At 38.4% G+C, this 20301-nt stretch overlaps 1 protein-coding gene across 1 annotated transcript in view; it reads right to left on the bottom strand.

Annotated features, from left to right (window-relative positions):
• The window catches only part of LOC117714091 (uncharacterized), a 280965-nt gene that overhangs the window by 145606 nt on the left and 115058 nt on the right, over positions 1-20301 (bottom strand). Inside the window, exons 12-13 of the mRNA XM_076939837.1 lie at positions 13796-14059; positions 9738-9936 (exon numbers count right to left, since the gene is read on the bottom strand). Of these exons, the coding sequence (XP_076795952.1) occupies positions 9738-9936; positions 13796-14059 (463 nt within the window). The remainder of the gene's footprint in view (positions 1-9737; positions 9937-13795; positions 14060-20301) is intronic.

Here is a 20301-nt window from a genome sequence, read left to right as displayed (position 1 = left end):
TCTCCTAGTCTCATTTATATTTTGGGGAAAAATAGAACTGGCCAAAGGAGATGCCACCTTCTGGGGCTTGCAGCATGGGCCTGAAATTAAAGCCCGTGACCCAAAGTGTAGCAGCTGGGATTCACGTTAGACTGCCAGCCACTCTGTCATGACTCAAAGGCAGATCCTCCTCAGCCAGTCCTGGTTTCGTTCATCATGACTCATATGTTAGTAAAAGTAGGCAGAAAGTATTTTTTATCCCTACATTTCCATCTTTCAACTTTCATCTGGTTCGGCTATCAGTTCTCCTGAGATCCTCAGATTAAATAGTGAGGACAAAGACAAGTGGGTCCCATCAAAGTGTCACGGTAACACTGCCTAAACTACGGTTCCCAAGGCTATTTCAGAGTGCTCTCATTTTCTTATCCTGATAGGTCAATCAAAGTGGCTCATAGTTAGCCAAGAACCACTGCCATATAATTCCTTGTCAATACCCACTTGTGTGTTTACCATTTTAGACATTTATCTAATTCTGAAGCACGGACTAAATGAGAGAAACTGACCAATGACAAATAATATTATTTTCAGGAGAGTATATATTTATGAATAATGATTGAGTATATGTTTACATATAATATATTACGCATTTATTATATGCATACCTTCCTTGCTCAGTGAGCAGTCCAGCTGAAAAGATTAAGGAACATATATACCACACACATACCCATAAAACAGAATCAGAGAGCAGACTTAGAAGTATTGTCCCTTTTTAAAAGAATGTTCTTAGAAAAATATACATCTTGCAAAATGTTTCCAAGTATTTAAAAATGTGCCACATGAGAAGCCTTCAGTAGGCGGCAGGCACAGTAAGTGACGCTAGCTCTCCCCTCTACCCATGTGTGTTGGAGGTTCCACCACCTTGGCTCCTGTGAATATGCTCCGCCATTTTAACAGTGACAGAATTGCCTCTCAAGTTATCTCGTAGACCATAACCCTGTTGTTAAATGACGCACAGCTGTGCTTTTAAAACTGAATCCCTTCCTCACTCCTGAAATACTGACAATCTTGTGTGTTTTGGAGTGGTCTACGGCCATGCACAAGAAAAGAATATCATAGCAGTGTGGTTGACCACCTTGCCCTCAGCCCTTGTGTTACTTTACTGGACTGTTTGATAAACATGGAGGATTCATCAGGCCACACAAAACACTGAGCGTAAGCATGGGTCTGAAATCTCAAGCTCTAGTGTAGCAAGGCTCTAACCCACAAACTGTAACTGCAAACATACCACACACTCTTGTCCTGAAGTAGGCTAGCAAACATCGATTTGAGTCTTTTACTTCAAACTTATTTTTGACAATTTGCTTGTGACACATCTGTTTTTATTTCCACCTCTACTTTTAAAAATCACTGAAATGCATACATACAGAGAAAGAAAGAGAGGAGGGAGAGAGAGGGAGAGAGGAAGAAAGAGAGAGGGAGGGAGGGATGGAAGGAGGGAGAGGGAGGGGGCAGACGATGGGGAGCAGTTTCTTAGGTAGCTTCCTACAATGCTTTGGCTCCTTGAACAGCAACAGATCAGTGGGCATTGCTCTCCAAAGGAAAGAGTACAGCAGAGTCTAAGCTGCTGGAAGCATTTTAAGCCCATCTCTCTGTCACCCACATCATTTTGACACTCCTCATTCCTTCTTTCTTGGCATTAACTGCTTCTCCACTTCCTTTACATCAGTGGGAACACTTCCCTTATGGGTGTCAGGATCTCAAGAGGGGTCAGAGGCTGCCCTGCAGAGGAAATGACAAACTGTGAAAAGGAAAAGAGCAATTCCTTCCACATGTTCCCTCCTCCCAGGAGCAGCGAGGGGCTGTCAGCTAGCATCACTGTGGGCCCAGGCGGGACTCTGCATCACAGTCCTGTCAAAACCAATCTACAGACCTGCATGGCTGTTTAAAGCTTTCTCAGTTCTTGCGGGTTTCAGACATGACTTTGAGATAGAAGTGGATCAAACAAAAATGAAATGTTGTAATTGATTCTTAGGGATGGTGTAGCACCCCAGAAAATAAGCCCAAGATGAAAACAAATTACTGTGCTTTCCTATCTGACAAAATCTACTAATAGTCAGAGAGTTAACTGGCATCCATTAACAGTGAGAAAAATTTTCTCAGCTAAGCCTGTTTAGGAATTTTAGTGCTACAGGTACCAGGAGGCTTATTCTGCTTGTAAATAAAGCTAAAAGATGACAACCTCAGGGCTTAAAGGAAAGTAAGATGAAGGGAAAGAAACAGGAGCTAGAAGATGTAGGGAAGATAGGAGGAAAAAATTTCAAATTCTTTTTTTTTTTTTTTTTACAAAGGTATCAATTAAATAATGTTGAAGCTTTTCTGTGACTTATAATATTTTATGAATTTCCATATCTTTGGTAAAGGCATTTAAAATGCAAGTAATTAGCTCTTTATGCAGATTAATCATTTTGAAACATTCTGTGGTTCCCTGCAGCTTAGCTTTATGCTCAGATGAAGGATTCGGATCTATCTGGAAAAAAAAAAAAAAAAAATCCTAGAGACCAAATGGCACAGAGTCTAACACTTGCCTCAGAGTTTCAACAAATGGTGATTCTTAAGTAGTCATTCAAAATTCTTCAAATTATGCCTGTAATTTGTGGAAGTGCTCATTCTTTGAAAGTGGTTATGGACAAAACTGGTTAATTCTTTGTCTAGCAAACAGGGAGCTTTAAATTCAGTCAGGGCCACCATTTAAATACAGACTCCTTGTACTCAGAAGGTGAAATAGGAGAATCCGAAGTTGAAGGTCATCTTCAACTACATAGTGAGTTCAAGAGCCACCTACAATACTCTGTTTCCAAACAAATAAACAAGCAAACAAAGACTGGAAAGAGGTATCTCTGAACAAGTACACAGGGAGATGATTAAGGGTGTTAGCATTCAAGAAATCAAAAAAATTAGAAATCACAAGATGATATGTTACACAAGTTAGAATGAATTCTAGAAAACTTGTGAAAAATTGGTGGTCCCATAGAGCTGGTAGACATGCAGAACAGACAGTATGGTCATTCTGGAAGAAAGGGGTTTTCTTACAGAGTTAAATAGTCTTGCTATTTAACAATGATTCTACTGTAATCAGTAGCAAACTGAGACTTTCAACACATTTTTTGATTCTGACTCCATATTGCCTTGTCTACTTCCAGAGTGTAATTGTAATGAAAATTAGTATTACATACTTCAGAATGGATTAATTCATTTATTAATTTAGCAGGTCTTTAATTGGGCAAATGCTTTGTGCCAGCCACAGATTAGACTCCATAGACATAGTCAATAGTCATGAGTCTGGTCGTCCAAGCATGCAAATGAACACATACCCACAATGAAGAGAACGAACACTAGGGCCAATCAGCGTTGAGTAGGGGTTCTTTAAGAAGGAAATTTTATGCTAGTTAGTGAAGACATTTTATGAAACAATAAAATTAAAAAATATCCAGAGGGAAAAAAAAAAAAAAAAAAAAAAAAAAAAAAAAAAAAAACAAAACATCATACCTGTTTCAAGGAACTAAAGAAACTCAGAAGTACCAATAGTATCACTTCAGGCATCTGGTTAGTTTGTGGCTTGGAGCTGATGCAGAGGCCATGGAGGAGGAGGACACTGCTTAGTATCTTCCTTTGCATAGCCTGCTCAGCCTGCTTTCTTAAAGAACCCAGGACCATAAGCCTAGAGATAGCATCACCCAGCATGGGCTGGGCCCTCCCCCATTTATCACTAAATACTTTACAGCTGAATGTCATGGAAGCGTTTCCTCAACTAAGGCTTCTTCCTTTCTGATGACTCTAGCTTGTGTTAACACACAAAACCAGCCAGTACAGTTTGGTTTTGGTTTTCTTTTTGAGATGGGTTTCATGTAACTCAGGCTGGCCTCAACATTACTATGTAACCAAGGCTGGCTTTGAGTTCCTGATCCTCTTGTCTCTTTCTCTTACAGTATCTGGGATTATAAGTATGTGCTACCATGCCCAGAAACCTTCCTTCTTTCTCAACTTGGAACCCATGAGCATTATTTTAACACTAACAATGTCAAGGACCTGACCCCAGAGAATGGTAGTGACTGAACCTGAGCAGAGTCCAGGTGTTAATATGCATTAACAGCTCCACAAAAGATTAATATGTAAACACAATTAACTGTTTCATTAAGTTTATTAAACTGTACTTGAAGGCAAATGCCTACTTGGCATAAAATAAGTTTTTACATGATTTAATGTCGTTGGGGCTGCTTTTGACTGTGACAACCCTCCTATCCCATCCAGGTTGAGTGGTCTGTCTTGATACTGAAAGCCTACATCCTATCAGTTGCCCATCATGCACAATGTGTGGTACACAGTGGAATACACATCTTTCAGGACTGATGATGGGGTTATGAACTGAGAAATCCAGCCAAAGTGAAAAATATCCTCTAACAAGTGAATTTTAAGGACCTAGAGTGCTGGTGTGTCGCCTCATGACCACATGACTGACCAACTACTGCCCTGGTACCCACTATCATGAAAGAGAACTATGCTGTCTACCATGAGCCTGGGAAAATATTCTAATCCAGTGCTGGACAGATAATTTCTACTGAATGCATATGGTTTCTCTACCATTGTAAGCTGTAAAAATCCTAATTCTGTTCTTTAGAGGTCAAAGACTTTATTGTTATAATCAATTGTTCTTTGTTTTCTCTTCCAGTGGGTATCATTTATAAGACAGGGAAGCAGAGGGAGGAAGAGAGGAGAGAGAGCAAGAGAAAGAGAGAGAGAGAGAGAGAGAGAGAGAGAGAGAGAGAGAGAGAGACCTCATCTAGTATCTATACCCCTAAAACTAGTTTTCTTGCACAATGTACTCAAGGGCTGGAGCCAACTGAGACATAGTACAAATATAACTCGTTGACAACATGCATTTCTCACACTTGTTCCCTCAACTTCCAACTAAATAGCTATTTAGTTGGTTGCTCTTGCTTCTTCCCAAGTCTGGATCCCCCTGACCCCCAAATAGTTTTCTGACCTTGCTGGAAAGGCTACTCAAAAAACCCACCCATCCTACTGGGCACATATACATGTGTGTGATCATAATGAAGCAGACAGACTCAAGTAAACCTCTGGAGGTACTTTTGGCTTACAACCCCACAGCATTTAGCAGTGTGGTCGTTTGCTGTGAGCACACAATAAAATTCTCTTGAATTCGGGATCATCAAGCAGCCATAAAGTTTTCCAAGAACTATTGTTCTTGCAAGATATCCATATACAAAACAAAATTTTCAAGTGCAATCACCGCTTCCCTAGTGGTTACCCTAAAATGAAAAAAAAAAAAAAAAAAAAAAAAAAACCTTGAAAGATGAAATCACAAGTTACACCATAGATTTTTTTCCTTCCAGCCTTTTATAAATATTTTCTGTTCCCAGGCATAACTCGTAGTAACAATGTTGATCATCAACATCAACCATGGACTAAGTCCAAATCCCCCTTAGGAGAGAGTGTGTACGAAGGCACACTTACAATGGAACATGAAAGCCGTGTGTGTGTGTGTGTGTGTGTGTGTGTGTGTGTGTGTGTGTGATTTGGGGACAGTATAGTAAATCTGACAGATTACATATGGAGCCTACTGATGTAGAACAGCTTGTGGAAGATCATAAATACAGTTTTCAGAGAGAAACTTTGCAGCCATGAACACACCACATGGTCCCTGCCTCGTGTTTCCTTCCTTTACATGTAAATAGCCAAAAAAAAAAAAAAAATCATCAAGCCGGAGTTTAATAAACTTTTAATTTGAAATGAATTACTACATGTTGAGTATGTTTACCCATTATTCAATTTCTTAGCAACACATTAGTGGCAGAAACTGCACACTGTATCACAGCCCTGATAAATGAGAAAAGAGGCCCATGGGAAATATTAATTACTAATAATAAGCTTAGGAGCATCCAAGAAAAATAAAAGTAAGCAATAGAGAAGGCATGTACTGGAAGAAAGTTTTGTTTTCTGGTTTTGTATCAATCTGTTCACAACAGGAGAAAACAGCCCCTCTGCTGTCTTTGGATGTGACGCTTACATTAGTCTCTGGGCTTATAGCAAAGCAAAAATAATAATCAGGTTACTTTAAAGCTCAAGAAAGTCTCCCTCTTGGTGCATACTGTATGTGCACACTGAATGTGATGGCATTCCTCTTCTCCAGAGTGCTACCTGTCCTCTTTGTGGAGATCCTGGGGCAACAGCATCACTCTAAAAGCCAGGTTTATAGCATAGTGTGGTTCATCTAGGGCATGTAGCCAAATTGCCCCAGAAAAGCTAAAAAAGCAAAAGGGATATGGTGAAACTAGTCCAAGAATAATTGCTTCTCATCTTCCACTCAGTATGCTAAAACTAGATAAAAAGTATCAGTGGCATTAAATATCATTAGTTAAGTCAGAACCCATTCTGTTAAAAGTCAAGAATTCTAAAATAAGACTGTGTTATACTGAAACATTTTTTAAAAGAAATACCCTTTGCAAGCACACATATTTAACACTGTTCAGTGACTTCAGAGTTGACCTTTGAACTTGATATTTAAGCAAAATCAATGGCATGCTTTCTCTTCTTTTCATCCCATGAAGTGACAATTATTCCCTTTTTGCTTCTCGCTTTATTTTTCTTAGGATGATCTTGGATCATCAGAAGAGGCTTTGACACTGTCTGTCTTTTCTACATCTCAGATTTCCAGTGTCTTAGTGCATTTCCTGTGGCTCCATTAAAATTGCCAGGGCTGGGTCATCTGTGAAGGGAAGGCTTTGTTTCTTCCAGCTCTGGGGGTAGGTGATTCAAAAGGCTATGTCTAGTGAGGGTCTTCAGGTTGTTTGGGACTCTGCAGAGACTCTAGCAGTCTTAGGATTAAATCCTGGAAGATTAGAGTTGTTTTATCTTGACAAATGTACTTTCTCAGTAACTGATCTCTATTAATGCATTCTTAAGGGCAGAACCACCAAGATCCAATCACCCCCTTTAAAAGCAAAGCAAAGCAAAGCAAAGCAAACAAACAAACAAACAAACAAACAGAAGACAAAACAAAATTCATCTTTCAGTGCTGCTTCACTTGGGAACCAAGTTTCCAAAATATAAGCTCTTAAAGGACATAATAAACCTGCAGTACCCAGGCTACACATATATGCAATGTTAATGTTACTCTTCTTCCCCTTAGAGCAGAGATAACTCAGATGTTCAAGCTGAAATGTCTAGTCAATTAGATCCAACAAAGACCCAATATAAAAGCAATTATCTTGATGAGAAAACCGACCTGACTACAGCACCATTTCTTTGGAGTTTCCCCACAAAGACATTTGGAATGAGGTCACTTGTGGCATTGCTGGCCTCTGGTTTAGAGCCCCTTTATAGCATCAACTGTTCTTTTTCAACCATCAAGGTCTTTCTCTTATTTATAAACCCCATCTTCTACTTTTTCTTATTTACACTACAAATGTATTGTTAAACACCCCAGGTGTTTGCATTTAAAGTAAAAAAAAAATTAGAGATTTAAATCCTTTACATCCCAACACAAAGTTCCTGCACTCAGCTTACAAGTGCATTTTGAGGATAACCAAGTCTCCTTCTTTCCCCAAAGCAGAGCAGGATGCAGTCACCTGCTCTCTCCTGCTACAAGTAAAAGAAGTGCAAGTTCAGAAGGATGTGAACCATAATACTCTTAGTTTAAAATAGTTTATAACTATAGAATGCTTTACTCGGCTTCAACATATATCTGGGTCCTAATTTATCTTCAACAAGATTTATTTAAGGCCAGTCTCATATAATTTGACATTTATGTATTCTGTGTGTAAAATCTTAACACAACATTTTCAGGTATACATGATTCCAGAGAGCGTGGTACCTTCATAGTCCTTAGCTGAAGTCTTTGGCTGAGTCACAAGTGACCACACAGGTCAGACAGGAATAAGAAAGCCCAAGGTTCGTGCTAGACCAATCTTTTAGAAAAGCGAACATTCATGACTTGAACCTAGCAACTGAGGTTCTGCTTAGCCCAATATGGTATCACTCTGAAGGAACTAAAAAGTACCAAACATGATTTAACAAGTGTTTAGCACTTAGTCAGAAGTTTGTGGTTGACAGTTAATCAATGGACAGAAAGGAAAAAAAAAAGAAACCAACAAAAATCAAAACAACAACAACAAAAAGGCAGAGGTGATCCAGAAAGTAGAATTATGTGGCCAGTCTGACCAAAATGGAGTGCCAGTATCCTGTTCCAGAATCATAGATGTTTCCCAGATACAGAACCTCAGCCCTGCTTTGTTTTGTCTCTACACACCCTTCTTAGTTGAATCTAATCATTTAACAATTTGATCTGGAATCTGTTTTTCCTCCTCATATCTTATCTCTCTTATGGACTTCCTATCTTTTTTAGTAATGGAAAACTAGTTGCCATAGAATCATGAGGATCTTAATTTGATCCCCCAGGATCTGCATTGGAAAATAAAGACAGATGTGGTGGCAGGTATCTATCATCTCAGTGCTGAGGGAGGCTGAGTGAGTGAGAGATATCTCTGGAGCTCACTGATAACCAGCCAGTGGAATCAAGGAGAGATCCTGACTCAAAAAATAAGGTGGAGAGACATCAGTGAGGATACCCTCACTGTTGATCTCTGGCCTCTATGGCATACACACATATACATGCATACCCCTCTCTTGCACATGTATGCATACAGACATATACACACATGCATACCCCCACACATGTACATGCATGCATAAACAGAGACATATATACCTGCATACATACCCATGTATACACTTACATACACACACACATACAACACACACACACACACACACACACACACACACACACAAAGGAACAAGGAGGAGGTAGGAGAAGAGGAAGGTGAAATAAAAAGAAATGATGTAAAGAAAATATAGCAAAATAGAATTGCCAAAGTAGAGGATGGAGTATCGGTACATGTTATTTTCCATACCATATAATTTAATTGTTTGGTAATTTCAAAGAAAATGCTTACTACAGGGTTTGCCATTGGTAATTAGTATAAGTGCCACTCCTTGTCATGAGACTGTGACTACTAGTCCAGCAATAGCTGACAATCCATCCCATCCTGTTAGGCAGGCTAATATTATTTACTGTTTGAGAATCTATCAATTCTCAGAAACCCATGACTAAAACCTTTGGTAAAGGTAATAAGCTTTTACTACAAAAGATAATTTCAGATGTGGCTTTTCTGAAAAATTGAATTTTTGAAAAACTTGATTTGTCTCGTGTTTGATAAAACCGATCTTCAAAAATAAAGCCCTACAGCATAAACTCTACTACCTGAGAACTTTGTGCTGAGAATAGTTTATATACTTATACTTTTAGCTACTACTCTCAAAAAACATACAAGAAAATTGAAAATTTAAACAGAAGACCCCAAAAAGAAGTCATATAACCCTACACCACCCAAAAGTAGTGAAAACATTAGTCTACAAACGGTGGGGTCAGTCATGGAGAAAAATATGCATTACAAGGGAGTAATTTTATACTTATTTCCATGATAGACAATGTGATGTAAAAACTAATATTCTTGTTAATAGTTTTATTCTATCTCCATGCCACAGTTTGGAAAACGCATTCTTAGAAAATAAGTACTTCTTAATTAGCTTCATTCAATATGACACAGTCCTCAACACTGTGTTGGAATGCCGAAGAAAATGGGTAAACCAACCCTGAGAAGAGTAGATGGGCAACCAACCTTGAGAAGAGTGGATGGCGCCACCCATTACAGCATGAATGTTTCCTGGCGGTTCTTTCTTTGAAGGGCCTGCTGCATTATCCAGATTAAATTCTGTGTTCTCTGCTTCCACCATTAAACACACAGGACGTTCGGGAGAAAGCTGCATGTGGCTCACATGGCTTTTTTGATCATCCAAATGAAAAGAAGTTTTAATTACCTATTAAGAGATAAATCAGTTAACAGAAACTGTTTCGAATATTACCTATGTAGTTAAATTTTCTCTAGAACAGTGGGGGGATTTTGAGATCTCTAAAAAGACAACAAGTTTCCAAATTCTGAAGGAGTTTGTCTGGTTAAGTTATAATAGTGATCTCCATAATCACTTTAAATATTGTCCTGCACTTTGCATGTTTGACTTATTATTTTTAATGTCTTATAAGAAAACACCGTAATTACTGAACTATTTGTGTGAAACTAGCAAATATTTATTTGTAGGGTTTTTTTTTTTTTCTCCAAGGAACAAAAACCAAAACTAAATAACAAGATGTTAGAACACAGTGGTAAGTGAACTGGTGGCTGTTCAGTGCACACTTTTCCACACATGTTTAAAGTAGCTAAGTGTTTGAGGAGAACAGCGAAATACCGAGAAAGATGGGGATCTGAAAGGAGAACTTCCTCAGCAAGGACTGTCAGTCTTCCCTGCTGGCAGCATCTTCCCTCTTCACTCCTTACCCACAAACCCTGGGGCTGAATTAGTGCTGTATTCCACCCTCCTCCCCAGAGCTTCTGTCACTGCCCCTAATGGCATGGGACAATAGAGGTCAGTGGGAAGCAATGAACTCTCACTCTGTGGGTCCACTTCATAGTGTTCCCCCTCCCAACCACTGATCCTGCAAGGAAAAGGAAGTGAGAGCTCCCCTGGATTCTTTAATCTCTAAGCTTTAACTGCAAAACCATTTTTTTTTTCTGTTCCACCATCTGTTTTGCCCTTTTCTTTCATTTGATATTTTCTTATTTTATTTCTTTTGTATTTCCAACAGGTACTTGATCAGAAAGTTCCATATGGTTGATGTATGTGTGTGTGTGTGTGTGTGTGTGTGTGTGTGTGTGTTCCTGCTTATGGAAGTCAGAGATTGACTTTGTGCGTTTTCCTCAATCACTCTCTACTTAAGTTTTTAAGCAGGGTCTCTATGAACCTGGGGTTCACAGGCCAGTGAGCTGAAGGGATTCCCTGTCTTTGACCCCACCTCCCCCGTGTTGGAGTTAAACACATATGCTACCCTGTGCAGTCATTTTTGGAGGGTGGGTTGGGGAGGGAGTTGTTTTATTGATACAGTTTGGTTTTCTGCAAGAAATCCAAACTCAGGTCCTTATGTTTGTGGGGCAAGCACCACCTGAACCATATCCCCAACCCTAATCATAACATTTTGCTGTTGAGAAAACTGATTGGGAAAATTCATATATTATAGAAATTTACATAAAAACAGAGTTTTGTGTAAGAATTTTTTGTTTTCATCTTTATGAAGAAGTATATTTATCCTCACTTGTTTTTCCTCTCCATCAGTGCAGATGGCAACAGTTCCTATTATTGTCTAATAAATAACAGAACTGGAGATTAATTATATCTATGTTTGATACATAGTAGCCAGACATGCTGTATGGGCAAATCAAAGCATTAGTTTTTATTCTCATTATGTTTTACTTAACTAAAAAAGTGAAAGATTTTGTCTTTAAGTCCAAGAAGATTGCAATCCAGCCAAATTATTTTAATATTGTTTAATAATCAACTTTTTAATCTTGTATTTTTAAGTCTTGACTTAACCTCAATGTATATAAACTTCATAATTAATACCAGAACTACTTAAATTGTCCTTTATGAATTTAGTACCAACTTTCCAAGCCATTATTTACAGAATCCTGAGCTATATGTACCAGTTAGTGTGAGCATTAAAGGCTGGGGCTACACCTAAGTAGTAGTCGGGCTGCCTAGCAGATGTGAGACCTTGTGTTCCACCTCAAGCATGGACAGTGAGATGCAAAAGAGAGAAAAAAGAAGAAGAAAATAAAGAAAAGGGTTAAAAGTCACACATGCCATGGGTGAGGAGATGGATCAGTGAGTGACATGCTTGCCCAGTGAGTGACATGCTTGCTGTGGTGTATAAGGACCTGGGTTCAGATCTGCAGATCCCACAAAGAAAGCCAAGTAGAGCAGCCATGCCTGTATACCTAGCAATGGGTCATATGGAGAAGGAGACAGAAACCAGTGGCTCCTAAGGGCTCACTGACCAGCCAGTCTAGCTAAAACTAGTAAGCTCTGGATTTTACACCATGTAAAATAAGAGAGTAATCTAGGAAATACCCAAACTCAAATGTACACGCATGTGCCTTGGGACATATACACAGAGACACACACTGACAGACACACACACACATACACACACTTACTGATGCCTTTTATATTAACTATAATAAAATGAACTTTCTTTTGTAACTATATTTTAATTTTCAGTTTATTTTGATTCATGGAATAACATTTAGCCTACAGTTTTAAAACTGTTTTGTTATGGGGGCTGTTAGAGTTATTTACCTTCCTGTATCATTCTTTCATTCAAGCTTGTTTATATCAACATTTCTGAGTCTTAAGAGCTATAAATGGCTCTTATACTTGAAGCAGCACCACAAAAGAATTGGTACAAATTTTCAGAGCATAGAGCCTGTGAACAGCACCTGTGAGCTTGTCTCTCTTGGTGAGTCTAAAGGGCAGTAAGAGTTAGCTCAGGATAGCATTGTTTCCACAGTTACTAGGAAGGCACAGTTCCAGGTAAGAACTATTTTCTTAATGGTTCTCTAGATAACCCCAACAAGGAATTTCAGCATAACACTATGATGGAAACACTAAAAATAAAATACCAGATAATTTTACCCCAAATTAAAAGGTATCAGAAAAACAATCCTACAAGATTGATAGGAAACTCTAAAACAATTATACATTTTCTGGAAATATTCTTTGTCAGTTCCATCAATTAGGTAGATAAGTAGGCAAATAGATAGATAGATAATAGGTAAATAATAAATAAATGGATAGATAGATAGATAGATAGATAGATAGAGCACATAATCAATTGTGTAGGCAAAGAATAAAACTTCATGGCACTTTATGATATAGTCAATCTGGGAAAATACTATAATTAAGAATAACAAATTTAGAAACAAAGATCAAAATAGACTACAAACAGGTGGGACACTTTATTCTTATATGCAACCATTTTCTTCTCTGGACCTCATTATGTCTTCCTACAGTGAATTTTTGTACTGTCATGTTTGCTACAAGGCTGGGTTCAGCAGTACACAGAAAGATAAACATAAACAAATATGTATGTCCAAGTTTATTTGCTTTACATATTTAAGTTTGACAAAAAGTGTGCTCAGAATGGAGTGACTGAGGGAGACATTTCTCATGGCCACTCTCCTTCTGTGGAATGACCCTCTTGTGATGTCTGCCTTGTCAGAGATGAGCGTTCAGAAGGCAGAAGTCTGACCTCATCTCTTCTATATATCGTCACAGGCAACTCTCAACACACAAGGGAAGCTTGGTCAATACTTTTGGAAAGGAAATAATGCATTAATTCTTGGGATAATGGGATGACCTTACCGATTGCAAACCACAGAGAACTGGGGGCGGGGCTTGGGTAGCAATTCTAATGCATTCAATATACAAGAGTGTATTTAATTTACTTTGATTTTTTCCCATGAACTTACAATATAATATTAATCTAAATATTATTCCATGTGGGTTTTCAAAAATCAGTTATCTGATATAATTACTTTTACTTTTTAAAAGAAAGTTTAGTAAATTTTATAACTACAAGAAAAAAAAGTTAATAACTAGAAAGAAGATGCTTTGGAAAATACTTAAAATTATATTCCAGTTACAAACTCACATTTCAAACCTGTAATCCTAGCTAGGTAGCAGTCCAAAGTCTCAGACAGGAGGATCAAGAGTTTGAGGATAACCTGTGCTACAGGGCCAAGTCCAGCCTCAGGAACTTAATAAATAAAACCATCATATTACAAACCTTAAAATATAGATTGCACAGCCATTGGTCCAAGTCTTGGCAAATCAAATTTTCTATTTTTCTGAAGCTGTCCAGTTTTTGGTCATAAGGTCCTCGGAGAAGGGGACACTTGAATTTTCCCTCTACGATATGGAAGTTGTTATCACACACAGGAAAGACTGACCAGCCCATGATCAGGCCGTTGTAAGCATATGTTCCATGGAGAAGGAAGAGTTCAAACAAGAAAGACAAGCCAGGCTTCACAGCTTCCTTTTGAGGAAGTACCTAGTAAAAATATTAAGACAGGAGAACAACAAGAGGCTGCTATTAGTTACTCAGAGATACCCACAGACAGTTTAAAGGTAAGTACAAACAACTTTTCTGTTCTTCCCGTTGCCTTCAAATACTTACTCTTGGATGAATTTACAAATAAGCCTTTTAGCTTTAGGTAATTTACTAGTCGTACAACCCTGAAAAAGTGACATTTTTCAGAGACTCTATGTTCATAAGCTTCAGGAATCAAGTTTGCAGCATTGCAATTAACATGCTACTCCACATTTCTTGTTCCTGTTGACTTGAGCTGGTTTGTCTGCTGCTGTTATGGTTTGCATGTGTCCATTACAGTTCCTGGGCTGTAAACCTCATCAATTAATTCATATGTTGACGGTGTTTAGAGATGCAGTTTGTGGAGATAGTATTAGATGTGGTCCTGAAATTGGGGCCTTCAAAATGACATCAGGGGCTTTGTAAGAAAGGAATAATGGGTCTTAGGCTTAAATTAGTTGCTTGCTCCTTTTCACAGCACCCTCCATCATGACGTGACACAGTAAGAAGGCCCACACCAGATATCACCAGCCTACAGAATTTTCCAGCCTACACAACCACAAACCCACTAAACTATTTTTTTTAAATTATCATGTCTGAAAGTATTCATAGCACAGAAACAGACTGATCGCATGACTATTTCTATCTACCATCACAACTATGATGTCACGTCCCTGGTTTGTGTCTTCTGGATCATTCATATACCTGGCTCAAGAACTTTACATAGAAGAAATACCGTCTATAAAAATAGTTGAATAAATCATCACACTCCAGAAAAACTAACCCTATTCATGATGATAATTACAATTATGATTATCAGAAAGAAAAAGACCTTGTAGGGTTGTGACTACTGTTTATCTGAAGTGACACTACAATTCACATCACTAACAGAGCTAAACAAATATCAGTAGGCAATGATAAATCAATTGGTCACATTGACCAAATCATTGTCTTAGGTGTAGAGATGAAGCCCATTTCTCAGCTTAAAGCAACTAGAAAACTGTAAGACAAATTTTTTTATTAAAAAATATTATATATCCAATTTTCTTTGCAAAATTCTATGTGAATAAATTTAAGTGGACAGAAAAGTATCTTGTTATAGACTATCTTGCAAAACATTTATCCAAACATACAGTTATATTTCTATGATTCATACAGACAGCTCAAGACTTAAGTTTAGGAACAAAATGTAACAGAGACATCTGTTGAAAACACCATAACCCTGTGGCAGCTGCTATTAAGCCATTAACAGGATCAGTTTTCATTTAAACCAGATTTACCATTTTCTACAACAGCCCATGGGAAAGCTAACGACATTAGGCACAAATTACTGACAGAAGAGATCCTTAATCAAGCTGTACTTTTCATTTGGCTAGCTGTCCATGAGTACGGTTTCTAGCAAAAGAACAAGAGCTAAATGGAGGAAGAGAGGCGGAGTCAGAACCCTGGTTAGACCCATGATTTAACCTAAAGCTGGGCCCACGCTGTCAGACAGTGCTTTTGTACTATCATTGGATTTAGCAACGAAAGCTACAACCCAACTTGTACTAACCAGTGTTTTTCAAAAGTGCATTTGAAGGAGCTGGGATAAAGAATCTGACAAGAGTGACATACCCGTGATGTGATGACATTTGTGGTGAGTTTATGTAAGTTGCTTCTCCTTTTACACGTAAGTTTACGCATACTTGAGTTTTCTAAAAAATCGTAGAAAGGACTGTGCATGTAGCTAAGTGAATAAGTACTTACCTGGGCCCTGGGTCTAACCTCAAAGGGCACCAATCAAAAATCTAAAATTAAAATAAACCCCCAAACCACAGTGATGTATTACATTCTTCCTAGAGGTGGCATATTTATACCAAGTTAACAATGCCCAGGAACATATGAATTATGCATTAGTCTTACATTCCCATTTATGACTTATCCCAACCACTTCCTGGATGACATGTAACAAAAAGAAGATATTTGATATCAGAATGTGTCAGTAACCTTGCCAAATGCTAGCATTCTTTTATTAAATGACGTATCCATCGGAGTTACCAGGCATGGTGTGTGAACAACAAGCAGTACTGTATCCCCTGCTGCAGTACAGATAGGAACTTAGTGTAAATCTATTCTGTAACAGAGAGTGGCCATGTGCAGTTACGCTGGCAGTTCCTGAAATTAAAAAGTAGAGGAACAGGGCAAAACCTTTCCATTGATTCTGAGTAAAACACTAGATGAGAGCTACAGATTCTTTCATAATTAATTAATTATTTTTTTGCTTAAGGTGTATGACTGTTTTGCTTGCATGTACGTGTACCAAACACATGCCCAGTGCCCAAAGATGTCAGATTCCCTAAAGCTGGAATTACAAATGGCTGTGGGTCAGCATGTGGGTGCTAGAAATTGAACCTAGGTCCTCTGAAAGTGCTCTTAACCACTGAGTCATCTCTCTAGCCCCAAAGTTGTTCTAGATCATGAAAGAAAGCAATCTACTCTCTCTGACAACAGTTGCCTTTTCAGAATGCATGCCTTGAGTTTCTTTTCATTACTGCTTGTTGTACAAAAGCTTCTCAACCTTGTAATGTGTACCTTGAGACCTCCTGCTTACGCTTTGGCAAGAAACATTACTAAGTTTTCTTGTTTCCCTGTCTCTGGGGGCCTTTGCCAGGAGTATGACTACTTCCATAGCTAGCTTATGAAATGACACCTTTGTGGGCATGTTTCATTGGCTTTGGGTTTTAGAAATCTACATGAAAATAAAGAGGTGCTCAGTTTTGCTGATGCCGGTACCATGTCATCCTCAGAATGCTGGTTAGCTGGAGGTCAGGATGTCCTGGGAGGAGCTTCATTATTTTCTGACCCCCATGAATAATTCCACGAAGTGGAGAGATCTTATAGAGACAAACTTCACTACATATTGCAGTGGTGAAGTTCTTGGTCTTCCACATAGAAGAAGGATGATACACATGGAAGGAAAGGAAGGATGTGGCACCTAAGAAGCAAATGAGGGTTTGGAGGTAAACGTTGAGTGGAGGAATGGCAATGAGAAATGTTATGTCCATTGGAAACCAGGTACATAGGAAATGGTTAGCCTGAAGTGAATGATGCCCCAATATGCCTGCCATAGTTAGCTTTATCTGTCAATTTGACACAAACCTAGGGTCACCTGCAAAGAGAACACTTCAATTGAACTACTGCCCAGAGGTTGGCCCATGACCATTTCTGTGCATCAATCTTAACTGATTGTTGCAGGTGGACACACTCTACTGTGGGTTATACTAGTTCTAAGCAGGTTGGGTTTCAATGCATAAAAAAGGTAGCTGAGCAAGTCAACGAAAGCAAGCTAGAAAGAGACTTTCCCCCATATATACTGCCTCTGCTTCTGCTTGAATCCCTGCCCTGACTTCCCTCAGTGATGAATATGTTACCTGAAGGAAGATGCTTTTTTTTAAATCATGGTTTTATCACAGCAACAAGAAAGAAAATAAGAACAATGATGAAAAGCTATGTCATAGGATGCTTCCTGCTTCTGCACTTTCTGAAATGTTTATAAGTGTGATCGTCTGGGTCACATTTATTTTTTAGTATTAATATTACTTTTTTATGCTTATTGATGTTTTGCCTGCATATATGTCTGTGTACCACACACACAACCAATGCCTCAAAGGCAAGAAGAGGGTGTCAGTTCTCTTGGAACTGGAGTTGCTTTGAGCTACCATGTGGGTGCTGGGTGCTGAATCCAGGTCCTCTGGAAGAGTAGCTATCACCCTTACGCACTGAGTCATCTCTCCAGCATCATACAACAGTTTTCATGATAAGAGAAACAGTAATAAAACAGTTTAAAAAGCACCCTGCCTCCAAATCTTGTTCTTTTGATATAACAGAGATAGTTACAAAACCCAATACTTACATTATGATAAGGAAAAGGGCTGAGGAGAGAGCTCAGAAGAGTTCTAGTGTATTCTCTCTGGCTTCATCAACAATAACAAAGGGAGAGGAGGAGAGAAAACAGAATTAAGGGGGAAAAAGACACGTTATAAAATTATATGAATGCACAACTGTCTGAGAGCTGGAGAGACAAATTTTAAGTAAACTAAATCCTTGGATCAGATGAAAGTGCAGACAGATCTGATGTCATGCATTGCAGGAAAAAGGAGAAAGGAGTTATTTAACACATGAACCCAGACATAGACCAAGTCATTCCTGTGGAACAATTTCTAGCCCTAGGATCTTCAAACGTACTCAGTAGCATGTGGGCAGTTGGGTCTAGGTATAAAGGGAGAGATTCTTGGTGTTTCAGAAATCCTGTGACAGTACTGGGGAGAAGAACATAATCACAAAGTTGAATGGCAATTGGATACCCAGCCCAAATGGAAGTCAGAGCCTTTTATAACTTAAATCTATGGAACTCAGTGGGGCATTCCAACTACCTAACGTTGGAATTCAGCTCCAGTTAAACTCAGTTCCTGGTGTGAGCATAGATGTCAGATCTTGATGAGGGAATCGATATTTTCTATTTCGTTCTTTACCGTTTGTTTACACACAATGTCCACCACATGGCAGGCAACTATGAGATGTCTGTAGCAGGAAGAAGATGTGAAGTAGGGGCCACTGAAAACTAGTCAATGAATACAGACTGATGCATGATCTGCATGATCAGAATCTGGAAATAACAAAGGTTTTATATTTATTAGCATCACAATCAGAAGAAAGAACGTCATATATCAGGAGAGAATGTAAAAGTGTTTTAGAGCAGAAAGAATGTATTTTCCATGGCACAATTATGACATGTGATTAAAAGTATAAATGGACATAAGAGAAAATGCATAATGAATGTGGTGATCAGACTGACAGTGAACTCATCCCAACTAAAGCAAAAAGAGAAAAATAATGAAAGGATAAAAAACATACACGTAGATAACAAGAACAAGATAATAACATGAAAACTTTCTAGAATATTCCAGCACATGTGAACCTGAGGTCCTTAGAGGACAAAAAGAGAAAATGGCACTGAAATCATTTGAAGAGATAAATGGATAAAATCAATGGAACATATTAGTCCACAAAAATCAGTTCAGAAAATTCCACACAGAAAGTATAGAAACAATATCTATAAGTCTTGAATTCACCAGCGGAAATCAAGACAGAGATAGAATCTTTAAAATGAAAAATTGCTGCTAATATCTAACTGAAAAGTCCACTTGGAACAGCCTAAGGGCTATTCTCGAACATTATCAATATTTTCTAATCTCAGAATTTCTTATTTAACATAAAATATTACATACCATGAGGAAAATTTAAGATGCATTTTCTTGTTCCTCTGATTTGTACTCCGGTCATGTGACATTCCTCTGCCTACAGAACTAAAAGAATCACTGGCTTATTCTAAATCTGCCTTTAGTTACTTCATAGGCTATTTCTTGCCTAACTGAATTTGTATAACATCCTGTGTTTACTACATACATTGGAATGCCTTAGCACTGTGTTTAAGATATAAACCTAGCCACCACATAATATCACTTTATAGCTGTATGTCCTAGTAAATCAAATACATATTAATGAATGTAATACTCTCACAGTTTTCTCCTCTGTTGCTATGATAGAACATTGACCAAAAGGGAAGAATTTATTTATGCTTATAGGTTATAGTCCAACATAAAGGGATGCCAAGGCAGGAACTCAAAACAGGTACTTACAACAAAAACCATGGGAAAATGCTGCTTACTGACTTGTTTACCATGGCTTGCTCACTTGCCTTAGGTACACAGTCCAAACCCATCTACCCAGAGATGGCATCACCCACAGTGACATGAGTCCTCCTACATCAATCGGCAATGAAGAAAATGCCCACAGACATGCTCATAGGCCAGGCTGATAAACACAATTTCTCAAGGCAATTCAACTAAGGTTCCTTCTTCCCATGTATGTCAAGTTGAAAACCAAAATTAGACATCCCAGATACATACACACAGCAAACGGGGTCAAAATGATTGTGGTTGAACTTATTCTCTGAAATGCCTATGTGTATGCACACACAGAGACCCAGTTTACTATTTTGTCATGCCACTGTCCCCATTAGGAAAACATTTTCCACTCACAGCTTTTCAAGCAGATACATTGGTACAGGTACTAGTGGGATCTGAGCATAAAGTAGGGGTCATGCAAGTCCTTAAAATTTATATTCAATAACAACAATGTCAATAGTCATACATTTGATGCAA

Source organism: Arvicanthis niloticus, chromosome 8, assembly GCF_011762505.2.
Source record: "Arvicanthis niloticus isolate mArvNil1 chromosome 8, mArvNil1.pat.X, whole genome shotgun sequence".
NCBI lineage: Eukaryota > Metazoa > Chordata > Mammalia > Rodentia > Muridae > Arvicanthis > Arvicanthis niloticus.
Note: the sequence above shows the minus strand (reverse complement) of the source record. Positions and strands in the feature narration are given on the sequence as shown.